The 14,641-nt window shown below is 39.3% G+C and overlaps 1 protein-coding gene across 2 annotated transcripts in view; it reads right to left on the bottom strand.

Moving 5' to 3' along the window:
- Nucleotides 1–3,632: 3,632 nt before the first annotated feature.
- The window catches only part of LOC106585252 (kinesin light chain 1), a 38,799-nt gene continuing 27,790 nt past the window's right edge, over nt 3,633–14,641 (bottom strand). Inside the window, exons 14-16 of one of the 2 annotated variants that reach the window (XM_014171264.3) lie at nt 10,388–10,512; nt 5,936–5,999; nt 3,633–5,665 (exon numbers count right to left, since the gene is read on the bottom strand). In XM_014171264.3, coding sequence (XP_014026739.1) covers nt 5,582–5,665; nt 5,936–5,999; nt 10,388–10,512 — 273 coding nt within the window. In that variant the 3' untranslated portion in view covers nt 3,633–5,581. Of the gene's footprint in view, nt 5,666–5,935; nt 6,000–10,387; nt 10,513–11,439; nt 14,345–14,641 lie in introns of those variants that run through there. The other variant, XM_014171274.3, reaches the window with a different exon arrangement.

Genomic DNA, 14,641 nt, shown 5'->3' on the forward strand with positions numbered 1-14,641 from the left:
ACTGACTGGTTTTCTGATCCAAGGCCCTTTTTTTAACACATCTGTGACCAACAGATGCATATCTGCATCCCCAATCATGTGAAATCCATTGATTGGGGCCTAATGAATTTATTTCAATTGACTGATTTCCTTATATGAACTGTAACTGCAAAATCTTTGAAATTGTTGTGTCCCTTCATTGAATGGGAATCCATTGTGTCATCATCCCCAATGCTTTCAAAGGCCCTATACGGATTGACCATGACTCCACAGCCAAAGTTGTATGTCTTGCAATGCATGCCCTGCCAAAGGACTCTAGTATGCAGAATAGTTAGCCCTGCCAAAGGACCCTAGTACGCAGAATAGGTGGTTGGAGTTCGTTGGTCCCCAAGTCTGCACCAGTAATGCTAGCTTGGTGTGCAACGACTAGTGGTGGCGAGTATAACCAGAGAGACTGGAATATAATGACCTCGCTGGTGAGTATAACCAGAAACACTGGAATATAATGACCTCTCTGGCTTTTCAGTCTTAGCTGAAGTAACATTCCCTATCAAGAAAACCAAATGTCACTCAAACAGAAGGGAGAGTCAGACAACAACCAAAACAGGTGGGGTTTTAGAAGGGGTTCTGAAAGACACTCATGCGGGTGTCCACTGAAAGTTGACTAGCAATGAACAACAACTGGAACCTTCAAGACACCCACCATGAGCACCCACTAAATTAGCCTAAGAGGAAAACAAAAGAAAAACCCACACCAAATTTAAAGACAGTAAGAAAACCAAAAAGGTGGGGAAAAAGGTGTTAACCCTAAAGGTGTTAACCCTCCGCCTCTATCAAGACCATTACAAATGGCTACCCGGACTATTTGCATTCAGTGCCCCCCCACCCCTCTTTTTATGCTGCTGCTACTCTCTGTTTATCATATATACATAGTCACTTTAACTATACATTCATGTACATACTACCTCAATTGGGCCGACCAACCATTGCTCCCGCACAGTGGCTAACCGGAAGATCTGCATTGTGTCCCACCCACCACCCCCTATTTTACACTACTGCTACTCTCTGTTCATCATATATGCATAGTCACTTTAACCATATCTACATGTACATACTACCTCAATCAGCCTGACTAACCGGTGTCTGTATGTGGCCTCGCTACTGTATATAGCCTGTTTTTTTACTGTTTTATTTCTTTACCTACCTATTGTTCACCTAATACCTTTTTTGCACTGTTGGTTAGAGCCTGTAAGTAAGCATTTCACTGTAAGCATTTCACCTGTTGTATTCAGTGCACGTGACAAATAAACTTTGATTTGATTTGACAAGTGGAGCACTGGGCCACCCACTCTTAAATAGCACATGGGCCAGCACATGTGAAACGCCTTCCCAATAACAAGATGGCAACCAGCACAGGTGTAACACATACTGACTAACAAGGCAACACCAAGATTTACGTGCTAAAGTCCAACCTCAAAAAATACATGGAAAAACCAAAGCCTGTAAACCTTCCCCCTTAAGACAACAAATATATCCGATAATTTTGTTGGACAAGTTCTCTCATCACCAACAGAAAACAACTCATTGCAAAAACAAGACAAAATAGCCACCTCTTATTTTTAAATGTATATGATATAAATAAAAAAATGTTTTACAATCTTTATTATGAATTTGTATATATATTTTTTTATAGCTGTCTAAAACTGAAGTTGATAAACTCACATACTGTACGCTCCTATAACTATCGTCCCCTTGGAACTAGAGCAACCAAAACAATACTCATCTCCAAAATGGCAAAATGTCCGGTCAAAATCAAATTGTGAGCCAGGGCTACACACTGGCTCAACACAAAAGACAAAACTTATTGACTGCCCTCTCTTGAAAGACAATCAGCAACCAAGTTGCTGGCTCGACCACGGACATGTCTGATTTTAAAGGGGGAACTGCTGCACTATCCGTAGTAACTTTCCTCTCGTGATTTTCCTCAGTGGAATGGCAGCGCACATGATGGTCAAAAGAAACTTGTTACCACTCTGCTTTGAGCAAAGGACCATCACAGTCCACCGGAACCCTGCTGAAAGGCATGTCAAAAGCAGGAATATACTGCAAAGATGCAACCGGCACAGCTCGGTTTACCCATCCGCTGGCAAACATGAAAGAATTTACAGTAAGCCACAACATCCTGTTTCAGACTAGGCCAGAAGAAGTTATACAAGATACAGTCATCTTGTTGACCCAAAGATGGCGTGCCGTACTACCATCGCGAGCCAACCTCAGTGTACTTTCTCACCGCGGTATTGACAAACTGGCGGATACAAAACAAAAAAAAACAGTATTCTGCTGATCATCTTTGGGCACTGTAGAAATGGACTGAAACCTCACAGTAGGTGACTTCTCTGGATTGCTTTTCGCACAGGGATAACTACTGGTTGCTTTGTTTGTGGGAATGACAATAAAAGGTGCGCATTGTTATATTAGTAGAACACTGCTTCTATGGTAATTATGTAAAGGCTTGTTTATTCTACATTGACCTGTTACTACATTTGAAAGTTATCAAAACACTTTGTTTAGAATAACAACATGAATGCAATTGCTGAATTTTTCTCAAATGACTCTGTAGGCTACTGACCTATTTAAAGCTCTCTCCGGCATCTCACCCTACATGTATCTGCCTGTAGTTATTGAACTCAACATGCATGAGGTTTGTTTGTTAAGTAGGGTGAAACAGCTACAGGCAACGTTCTGACAGATGGGTGTGTCTTGATGGTGGCAAGGACACAACCAAGAAACACCAACATCAAAGTTTTGCTTCTGTCATGGCCACCAGGATTTCTTGAGGAGCAACCCAAAAAACAAGGCATAATCAGCCGCTGCAGTTCCCCTTTAAATATAACTTGCCCTATACAATAGCTTTCAACAAACCTGATTGGTGTAAACTTTTTAAAGAAATGCTGGTATAAATAATACATTTTTAAATAAAAACGGTCAAATTATCCATTTATTTTTTCATAGGTGGTTGCAATCCTGTGAAAAAAACAGTTGTACTGCACTAGAGTGCTAAAAAAAAATTATTAAAAAAAATCGATATGCCCAAAGTTTTGTATTAATTTGCAGGTGAACTCATATAACTAAAAATAAATCCCCGATCGTGCTGCTATGAGAACGGTACTCAATGCAGCTGCTGTATTGGAGACGGGGGTGTCATGTGTACATGTCCTTGGAAAATAAAAAATGTGCTCCATCAAACCGATGACAGTGCGAATAATAATAGGGTTTATACAGTATACGACATTGGTATATCAGCCAACAATGTTCCATGAAACGATGCCTTCCATTGACTACACACTATACTTGACTCTTAAAATGATAGTTTATCATTGTCTCGATTCCTCGTTGGACTCTATTTTGTTCATTCTATTCAATATGCTGTTCTTGTTCTCTGTTACATTCAATTTCCATTATTAGAAAAGCGATACCCCATAAGTTATAGTTTGAGCCATTTTCTCAAGACAACTGCTGATGGCTTGCTATGATTACCCAGCACTGAAATGACTTTTTGTTGTTGCAGTTATGCATACAGCGTTGTGCCTACATTATGTCCACAGTCATCAAAGGCTATCAAAAGCTTAGTAATAACAATCAATACCAGGACGTGATAGCTGCTATTTTATTAAGGATTTACATTCAATTAAGGAATTCTGACTGAAAATGATTGCATGAGAAGAATATCATAACCTGAAAATAGTTAACAATCAGTTTTACACCACTAAAAGACCCTTTAAACATTGAGTCATCTGAATATTAAAAACCTTCTGTCTACATATATATTAACACATATATAGCACCGAAGTGAAACATTTTAAATCTTAGTCATATTTAAACAAAAATTAAAATATATTCACAATTCAAGCCTAATTGATCTTTTTAGTGCAATACTATATTCATATGACTGATTCATAAACTCAATAAAACAATCATTTTTCATTATATAATTTAATATGTGCTACAAATGGTAAATAGATCTAATGGAACTGCATGGATGAATGAAAACAAATGTTTTACTTTATGTGTCTCTCCAACGTTCTTAGGGAGGAAAAGCTATAGAGAAAACGAGCCTCCACTCTACAACATTGGAACATTTTGACATCCATAGAAAGTTAGCCTGAGCCTGTGCCAGTCTGTTTGTGCTATCATGCCAAACATGACAATTTTGCTGTGAGGCTAGACTGTTGGGCTTGACAATGTGCAATGGCGTGGGCAAGAGCACAAACAGATCAAGACCAGGGAAGACATGGCTTAGTTACACGCTTAGAAAAAAAGGTGCCATCTAGAACCTAAAAGGGTTCTTTGGCTGTCCCCATACGAGAAACCTTTCAAGAACCCCTTTTGGTTCCAAGTAGAACCCTTCTGAGTTCTATGTAAAACCCTTTACACAGAGGGTTCTACATTGAACCCAAAAGAGTTCTACCAGGAACCAAAAAGGTTTCTTCTATGGAGACACCAGAAGAACCCTTTTTTCGAAGAGTGTATTGCATGAATTGATACAGCATTGGAAAGTATAGCTTTGGGAAACACTCGATCCCAGACCCTGAGATAAATAATTACTGTATAAGTTTCTTATACAGTGCCTGAAGAGATGTAAAATAACCAGGTCAATACGTGGTTACCATCTAACCTAAAAATGATAATTACATCATGGCATTTGGCCTTTACTGAGTAAGTACTTAGATTAAGGTTCATTTCAGTAGCTGCGCTCCCCCCCAGAGTTTTGTGCTCATATTTCTCCTTTACTTGAAAATCTCTGAGGAACACCCTAACTAATGAACATGGTCAAAAAATAAGTAATTTGAAACAAGCTAACAGGAGTCTTAGCACCAGTTAAATAGTTTTACACTCAACAATGCTCAAGGCTAAGCCGTAGTAGCTATATAAACAAGAAATATCTGGTTCCATCAACTATTTTCTTCATGTACATTTTTATTAGGTGAGGTACCCCTTTAAATCTCAGATATATTTATTCTATATTCATGAATACCATCTTCATGACTTAATTACTATTTAACTACAGTACCGAGTATCTTCATGGTTATGAAAGGGGAGAAAACACTGTAAAAAGAAGCGTAATGGCTGAATTGGCCAGCTCTTGAAAATAATCATCTTCTCTGATTTGGGAAGAGTACTGATCCACCATGCCTTCAGAAGCTGCAGGTATAGTGAATAATAGCTAACAACTAGCTTCACATGGAGACCATGCTTGGTCTCCATGTGAAACACTATGGTCCACAATACACTGCCCTGAGTGTCTGATTGCACAGAGCACCTTATGGGGATTTGTATCAAACTAATCCAAGCAGTAAGGATTCTCGCTGTCTAATCTCACAATATATCAATGACATTAAAACCAAGCACATTTATACAATATATTTTTTGAATTCTACAGAAAGTCTACAAAATTAATACAATGTCTAGAAAGCAGCAATAACATTAAACAGTGTTTAAATTTAAGAATGGAAACTACAGAATTTAGGTTTAGAATGGCACAAGTGAAAATTAAACAATATCATATTTGGAAAAACTGTTGAGTGTGTGTGTGTGTGTGTGTTCAGTTTCCAGTTCCACTGTAGAGGTCAACAGTACTGGAACTCAGGTTCCTGCTCTGCCTTAGCCTCCTGTCACCTGCTGGACTCTGTAGAGAGAAAGAGGCAGAGAGACAGGAGGAGGGAGAGAGACAGAGAGAAAATTAAAGAAATACAGATGAAAAAAAACAAGGTTATGCTTAATCGCTAAATTTGATTCTGAAGAAAGAGAATGCTGGGGGTGTTTTTAGAACAGGTATCTTGTTCCTGGGTGAACTAAGGTGAACTATCCAGCAGGCAGCTGATAAGTTGCTACAAGGCCATAATGCAAACTAAGCAAGAAGTATGAATAACGGTATATCCACTAGGAGACGTGTTACCTGAAAGGAGTCATCGTCGTCACTGCTCTTGTTCAAATAGTTCAGAGAGGCAGCTCGTTTCATACTGCAAAGGAAAAACAAAGCATTTGCATTGGAGTGGGTCTTAAGCAAATGTATATTAAATGTCTTATGTTTTGGCGTGTGTGTGTGAGGCCACTGAAGGGTACTGGACCAAGCATGAATAGAGGGGTGAATTTGTGTCAAATGAAATCAAAGTTTAATTTGTTTACACATTTGTCAAGTGCATTTCATATTTTTTATTATGATTCAGTTACTGAATATCTGCTCAGAATAGCATAGCTTCATGTGAGATGAATCATTAATATAACAGTACATTTAAGATTATTTTCGTGCTATTTATCTTCAACTGAATCTTATACAGAAGTCTTGGGTTGGTGGTCCTAATTAAGAGGAAGACAATAGCTGGGGGAAAAAAACTGCAGCATTATCCTTAACCAAAAATGCAGTGTCAGACTTGGTGCTGTAGTTGCAGAAACACAATTTTAAGATGGTATTTATTCCCTTTCCACTCCAATCTTCACTTTTTTGTATTTATTATTTAAAAAAAAATGTAGGTACTTGGTTAAAATAATCTCCAATGTGTGAATATTGTAATATATATATATATTTTTTTAGGCCAGGGTATTTTGACACTATTGAGACAGCATGGAAATCAGATAGGGAAACAGGCAGGTGGGAGAAACATTATACTGAAATTAATCACGTTTTGACATTGGCTATTTTGGCATTTAAAGCCCCATTCAGCCTCCAAAGACCCTCATTTCCTGAGTCACTTTGTTATACAAATCTATATTTTTAAACCTTTCCCATATTTAAGTAATTTCACAATTTGTCTTAACAGCCTTATGAACATAGCAACTTGGTTGCATCTTCCATCTGTGCTATAATGGTTCAGAAGGCCATAAAATAAAATAAATGGATATTGGTAACAGTCCAGAATATCCATACCTGTCATCCCTAATTGAATGTCTAAAACCAGATAGAAAGTATTGTAGTAAGGTCCAAAATTATTGGGACCCTGATAAAGATCAGCAAAACATTTATATAATAATACAAATACTGAGCAATATATATTTTTGTTTTACAATTATAGTATTTTATACTAATACAATTGCTCAGAGAAAGAGAGATTTTGTTTAACAAGTAATAAATAAATACAAAATCGCTAAAAGAAAGGGGTCAAATATATTGGCACCCCTGTTTTTAATACTCCAGCACCCTCCCCTTGCGAAGATAACAACACAGCCTTTTTCTAAAATGTTTTATGAGATTGGCGAACACAATGGGAGGGATCTTAGACCATTTCTCCATACAGAATCTGTCCAGAACCTTGATATCCTTTGTCTGCACTTATGGACTGCCCTCTTCAATTCAAATCACAGGCTTTCAATGGGGTCCGGGGACTGATATGGCCATTGTAAAAAATAATGGTCAATTAACAATTTCTTTGTGGATTTTGATGTGCGCTTGGGGTTATTGTCGTGCTAGAAGATCCACTTACGGCCAAGTTTCACTCTCCTGGCAGAGGCAACCAGGTTTTTGGCTAAAATGTCCTGGTACTAAAGTTCATGATGAAAATCAGATTGGGATACAGGCAGGTGGGAGAAACATTTGGATACATGAATGCGGGGATTGAACCCTGGTCTCAAGCGGGGAGATTTGTACATGTGATTTATGCTGGGAGTGTTACCACTCAACCATGGCTCTGACCTATAATGTCCATAATCACTTAACTATAGTGGCTTGGTAGTGTGAACACATAACTAAAAGTATGCAAATAATTAGTAGGAAACCACATCATCATAATGGCGTCAAATTTACTTTAGACATGACTGTGTTGCCACATTAGCTAGCAACTATAGTCATAACCTAGCAATTCTAACAATAGCTCACAAAAATACAGCAGTTTTCATTCAATCTTTGACAGACACAACCTTGACTTCAGAATTACTTTAGATGTAGTATAATGTTGGTTAACGATTTGCTTACTTTAGAAATCTAATTGTATTTCCAGCCACTGTCAGTCAACCAATGCCAACTTTCAGTTGCTGATTGGTTGTTGGAAATAAAATATTTTCCATGACAACATTATGCAAAGAAGACGAACTAAGGGGCTTTATTTTCGCGTGGCGCAATTGTCCAACGTTAGTTGGCTATTTCGGCATGTAAAAACAGGCAATCTGGTCTCTGAGAATTTCGTATTATTCATTACCTAAATTTACACACTGCAAAAACTGAGCATGGATATGAGGCTTCCACTATTATTTACTGTTCCTGCAGTGAGGGTTCAACCAATGATGTATATAAACCCTGGATTGCTGATGCTATGTCTTGGCCAATGAAAGGCTTTGAAGCCGCCGTTGACCTTAAGGGCCCCAGGACCAGTGGAAACAAAATAACCCCATAACATCAAAGCCCCCCACCATATTTTACAGTAGGTATTTGTATTTATTATGGATCCCCATTAGCTGGTGTCAAGGCAGCAGCTACTCTACCTAGGGTCGAGCAAAATTAAGGCAGTTAATACAATTTTAAACATAATACATTCACAGATTTCACAACACACTGTGTGGACTCAGGCCCCTACTCCACCATTACTACAGTACTAAATCCGTGTGTATAGTGCGCATGTTATTGTGTGTACGTATACATGTGTCTGTGCCTACGGTTTGTGTTGCGTCACAGTCCCTTCTGTTCCATAAGGTGTATTTTTTTTATCTTTTTTTTTTTTTTAATCAAATGTTAACACTTACATCAGTTACTTGATGTGGAATAGAGTTCCATGTAGTCATGGCTCTATGTAGTACTGTGTGCCTCCCATAGTCTGTTCTGGACTTGGGGACTGTGAAGAGACCTCGTGTGGCATGTCTTGTGGGGTATGCTGTGGTGTCCGAGCTGTGCGCCAGCAGTTTAAACAGACAGCTTGGTGCATTCAACATGTCAACAGATCCTGTAGGACCTGCCTGGTTGATAGTGCTGTTAAGGCAGAGCAGCGCCTTATTATTGATATACTTCTCTTAGCTACTGTTATATCAATATGGTTTTGACCATGACAGTTTACAATCCAGGGTTACGCTAAATTTAGTCACCTCAACTTGCTCAATTTCCACATTATTTATTACAAGATTTAGCTGAGGTTTAGGGTTTAGTCAATTATTTGTCCCAAATACAATGCTTTTACTAACTTATTCCTTGCCACCCACCTACTCTGAAACTAACTGCAACTCTTTGTTAAGTGTTAAAGCCAGTGGCATGTCATTAGTAAAGATTGAAAAAAGTAAATTGGCCTAGACAGCTGCCCTGGGGAATTCCTGATTCTACCTGGATTATGTTGGACAAACTTCCATTAAAGAGCACCCTCTGTGTTCTGTTAGACAAATAACTCTTTATCCACAATATAGCAGGGGGTGTAAAGCCACACAAGACTATGATCAATAATGTCAAAAGCCGCACTGAAGTCTAACAAAACAGCCCCCCCAATCTCTTCAATTTCTCTAAGCCAATCAGCAGTCGTTTAAGTGCTGTGCTTGTTGACTGTTCTTCCCTATATGCATGCTGAAAGTTTGTAGTCAATTTGATTACTGTAAAATAGCATTGTATCTGGTCAACAAAAAAATCTAAAAGTTTACTAAGGGTTGGTAACAGGCTGATTGGTCATCTATTTCAGCCAGTAAAGGGGGGCTTTACTATTCTTGGGTAGCGCAATGACCTTTGCTTCCCTCCAAGCCTGGGAGCACACACACATTCTAGTCGGCTTAAATTGAAAATATGGCAAACAGGAGTGGCAATATCATCCACTATTATCCTCAGTAATTTTCCATCCAAGTTGTCAGACCTCCGTGGCTTTTCATTGTTGTTAGACACCAATAATTCTCTCACCTCTTCCACACTCACTTTACAGAATGCAAAATTACAATGCTTGTCTTTCATAATTTGGTCAGATATACTTGTATGTGTAGTGTCAGTGTTTGTTGTGGACACACCATCCGTTTTTCGATGCCAAACTCACCATTGGTGTGTGTGGCCAAAGAGCTCTATTTCATGTCATCTGACCATAGCACCGGTTTCAATCCAAGTGCCAATGCTGTTTTGCAAACTCCAAGCACTGCTATTGTCAGATGGGTCTTGGGTCCTTCGAAAGGCAAGTGGCCTCTCATGTGAGAGCACAGAGGCCAAATTTTACAGCCAAATCGTACTCGACCACTGTTATACTAGCAGCTGCCAGAGGCGCAACACAGGGGTCTGAAGTTATCATGTAATCTTCAAAGCATTTTATTCTCTGATCCTTGCCACTTTATTATGGGCATTTAGAGTCATTTGAATGAAGTAGTATTACATATGGTACCTTTAAGGCAGCAAAATGTTATAACTGTGCATGGGGTGTGAGGACTCAATAAGCACTGTGTGTTTGCGCATGTTTGTCTCTCTTACTGGAGGTTGCGTGGGTCGGGGGGACCGTTCCCCTGTAGTTTCTTCACCAGCATCTCGCTGCTTCGCCGTATGACGTCCCGGAGCTTCCCCATCGATCCTGCTCTCCTCAGGGCCCCACTGCCATCCTGAAACAACACCAGGGTCAGACAGTCCTGTAAACTCAGTGTCCCAATCCATTCCTGATAGACCCCAGGGGGTGTGCACATTATTTTCCACTCCAGCCCAAACATACCAGATTGCTTTGACAAATTGTGTCCAAAAAGCATCAGCAATAAATCTCGGCTGCCATCCTGAAGCTTCCTTTACAATACCCAATTAGTGTTTTTTGTGCTGACCTAGAACAAAAGCCTGCAGAAATAAGGGCTCTCCAGGGTTGTATCAACAATCTAGTAAAGTGGCTTACTCATACTCACCTTGTCTCCTTTCCTCAATCTGCTATGATGGGTTAGGGTTAGTACTGAAAGACTAAAATCATGTCCACAAACTTGTATCCACCCTATGGTTTTATACTGTTCAGTATTTTTCAGACCAGTACAAATGAAGGCGGCAGACGAGAAGCTACCGAACCTAACCCTGCCCTCGCTAAGGCATAGTCAAGGGCATTATTTCAAAATCAGTACTTCTCCAGTAGGGGGCAGGAGAGGAATTTAGTGTGTCGAAGATAATACATTTCAAACAAATATGTATGAATAGGATGAAGCTGTAGAAATGCTCTTTGCTTTGAGAAACTAGTCTTTGATGCCCTACCACAACTGAAGCAAACCTTCAGTCCTTAGGGACTTAGACACTAAGTGCACACTTCGAGGGAGAATGTACAAGTGCACACTTCAGGTAGAAGGGGGTGAAATGTAATTGGATTAAATCTGCAGCCTATTGCTGTGTACTACACTTTAGTACGGCAGTGAAGCTTTCATGCGCCAGAGCTTCCGGGTTGTGAAACTAGGTCAATGGACTCCAGAGGGGGGAGATAAAGAGAGTGAGTGGGAGAGCGCCTATTGGATGTGCGGTTCCCCCTCAGGTTGGTTTACACAAGCATCCAGCCAAAGAAAAGCCCAAAATGAAAGTCTTTATTTTCAGTCAATGTCAAACAAGGTTAAGAGACACATTCATCACAATGCAACAAAGGGAAGGTATACGTAGGCCTACACAATACCATGACAGGAGTATTAGTAATGGAGAGCACAACGTTCTACAGACAGACCAATGAAATAAAGTGTGACATAGCTAAATCGCTCCACTACATAGGCCTACCAGCCGGACAGCCAGTGTGTTTCAGAATTGGCTAGCTCCAATATCACCGATTATTATTATTATTATTTTTTTAAAATCGGTTAGCAACATTGGAGCCTTCTCTTTACACCGAGATACCAAAATGCCACAGTTACATGGAATTGCATTTTCATATGGTACTAAGTGTAATTACCTTTAACTACACATGAATTAATTGAAGTAAGTGTCTCATAGTACCGCATCTGTTTAGGTTTAGCACATGCACTTAAAAACAACATTATCTGTAAATGTACTATGTACTAGTATATCCGGCACTGATTGTGATAGTTATTATATAAATAGTTAAAGTGCTTATAGAGTAACTACATGGCATACAGGCAACTTCAATTTTGTGGTGTTGGCTAACGCTGAAACGACTGGCTAGCTAGGTTAGTTACTAGTACTACACTTATTCAGCCTAAAATACATAATATAAAGAGTTTCCCTCATTCTAAACTAAAGTGACTGAAACATGGGAAATATCAACAAAAAAAACTGGGACAGTTAATTAGTGGATATCAGTGAGTACATTTCAAGCTACAGCGCTGTTTGAAAAATCTTTACATTCAGGTAACATAACTGTTCAACGACGCCTCACAACAATCACACCTAACTTAAACCCCCAATCTAAAGCCGATCTTTAAGCTGCTATAAGCATAGCAATGTTGTCATCAGAAGCATTTATAAAGATCTGATGTCAATTTATAACATATAGCTTATGAGCAGCCAGCTAGGTCACATGTCACTGTGTTCAAGGTAACTAGGTTGTTGGCTGACAAGATAGCTAACCTTAGTCGTTTCATGTGGGCCATGGCTGTTCATAGGTGTTATAAAGTAACATAAGCTGTTATGAGTGCCTTACGTCATAGCAGGGTAAAGTAGGCTTTTAAGATGAGACGATAACAAGAGTGAGAGCTGTGCGAGGAACAAGAGGACCATTAAGTTAAAACCAAATAAGTGACCTCACGAAATTCCACTCAGAAGCTTACAAAATCAAATACAACATCCTTGTGCGGCAATGTACATTAATTTGTGTGTTTCTGTGTCTCTGGTGTTTGTGTCCCTTTTCAATGGCTACTTGAAAATATGAAACAAGATTCTCTAGCTTGGCGCATAATTAGAGAAAACATTTTTTCCCAAGCTATGGCTTTGGAGAAAGCAATTTGCACAATGCCATTCCATTCAAAGACACTGATTCTACAGTTAGCAAGCTGTTCCGCTTTAAAACGTCAATACCATAGTCAGGCACTGACAACACCATTCCTAAACTTAGGGCTATATAATAATAATCAGCAATTGCTTAGAGGGTCAATGCAAAGATAAATAAGCATTATGATAAACACTATGCTATATAAGAAAATACTTAAAAGTAAACAAAATAAAAACAAAACAGGAGACAGATACACTAATCTCAATAAAACAAGTAATCGATGTGTAAACTCAAAAGGTGCTTTTAAGTGGCGACGTGACTTGGAATCATAATAGCGCCACAATTTTTTTTTAAATTGTCTTACATTTGCTCCCATATAACATAATAGTATGCATAAATATTTTACAAGGGTCACGGTCACACTTAAAACAAGTTGCAAGTTAACAAAATGAGTGAACGTAAAAAGGCACCAAGGTAGATCAATCCTGGTCAAATATCAGGACAAAAAGCTGGCTGTAGCGAAATAAAAAGCACTACTCTAGCTGGTTGCTCTTCAGTGGACAATAATGTTAGAGAGATAACAAAATGAGATATAAATTCTGACTGGTCTCATTTGGTAGTGGACTAATAGTTGATGCCGTTATAACTGTGCTTGGAGAAAATTTGAAGATCAATTGAAAAGCAATCATATTTGCATACAAGAAGAACAGAAACGAGAAAAATCAAACAACCAAAGCTTTGATAGTTTCCAGTGTTCAATTGGCCTCTGGTGCCACTGTCCACCATCTCTTATTTGTTAGAATATCATACATACTATACAAGTGATGACACAGCAAGAGAGAGACAGGGATAGAGCAAGAGAGAGACAGGGAGAGACAGGGATAGAGCAAGAGAGAGACAGGGAGAGACAGGGATAGAGCAAGAGAAAGACAGGGATAGAGCAAGAGAAAGACAGGGATAGAGCAAGAGAAAGACAGGGATAGAGCAAGAGAAAGACAGGGATAGAGCAAGAGAAAGGGAGAGACAGGGATAGAGCAAGAGAAAGGGAGAGACAGGGATAGAGCAAGAGAAAGGGAGAGACAGGATAGAGCAAGAGGAGGGAGAGACAGGGATAGAGCAAGAGGAAGGGAGAGACAGGGATAGAGCAAGAGAAAAGCTAAAAGATGTGATGCAGCATGAGAGAAATGAGTGGGCATGAACGAGAGAGCAAGATGGCTTAGAGAGAGGGATAAAGAAAAACGCAAGAGGAAGAGGGCAAAGAGACCAGGAGAAGAGGGGCAGAGTGTGGAAAATGCAAGAAGATAGAAAACATGCGTGGGAGTGAGAGAGACCGAAAGGATGGGAAGCGAAAGATGGGGAGGTAAAAGGGATAATCAGTTTTGGGCCAGAATTTGGAGTGGGGATGAAGGAGGAGTCCTCCATGAAAGATTAGAAGAGGCTTCACACAGAGGAAATGACAAGAGACATCCATTTTGATTCGATTGGCTTGATTGGTTGAGGAGAGTGAGGCGGAGGAAGGTCATCCTGCTGATTTAGGCCTAATGGAGGACAGAAAGAGAAGAGAACAAGAAAAGTGGAGAGCGAAAGAGACAGACAAGAGAAATTGAGGAGAGAGAGAGAGAACCAGAATGGGGAGAAAGAGACAGATACAGCAAAAAAGAGAAAGATAAGACAAAAACACAGGTAGAAAAACACAAGGTTAAATAACCCTTCAAGAGAGGAATATAGCAAGATTAAAAGATCAAAGCTTAGAACATTTTATGACCAATATTAATAAATCTGTATCAAATGACTGCACATTTGCATTTGTCATAAAGAATTAAATGTAGAAGACA

The sequence above is a fragment of the Salmo salar genome, chromosome 02 (assembly GCF_965601325.2).
Source record: "Salmo salar chromosome 02, fSalSal1, whole genome shotgun sequence".
NCBI classification, from domain to species: domain Eukaryota; kingdom Metazoa; phylum Chordata; class Actinopteri; order Salmoniformes; family Salmonidae; genus Salmo; species Salmo salar.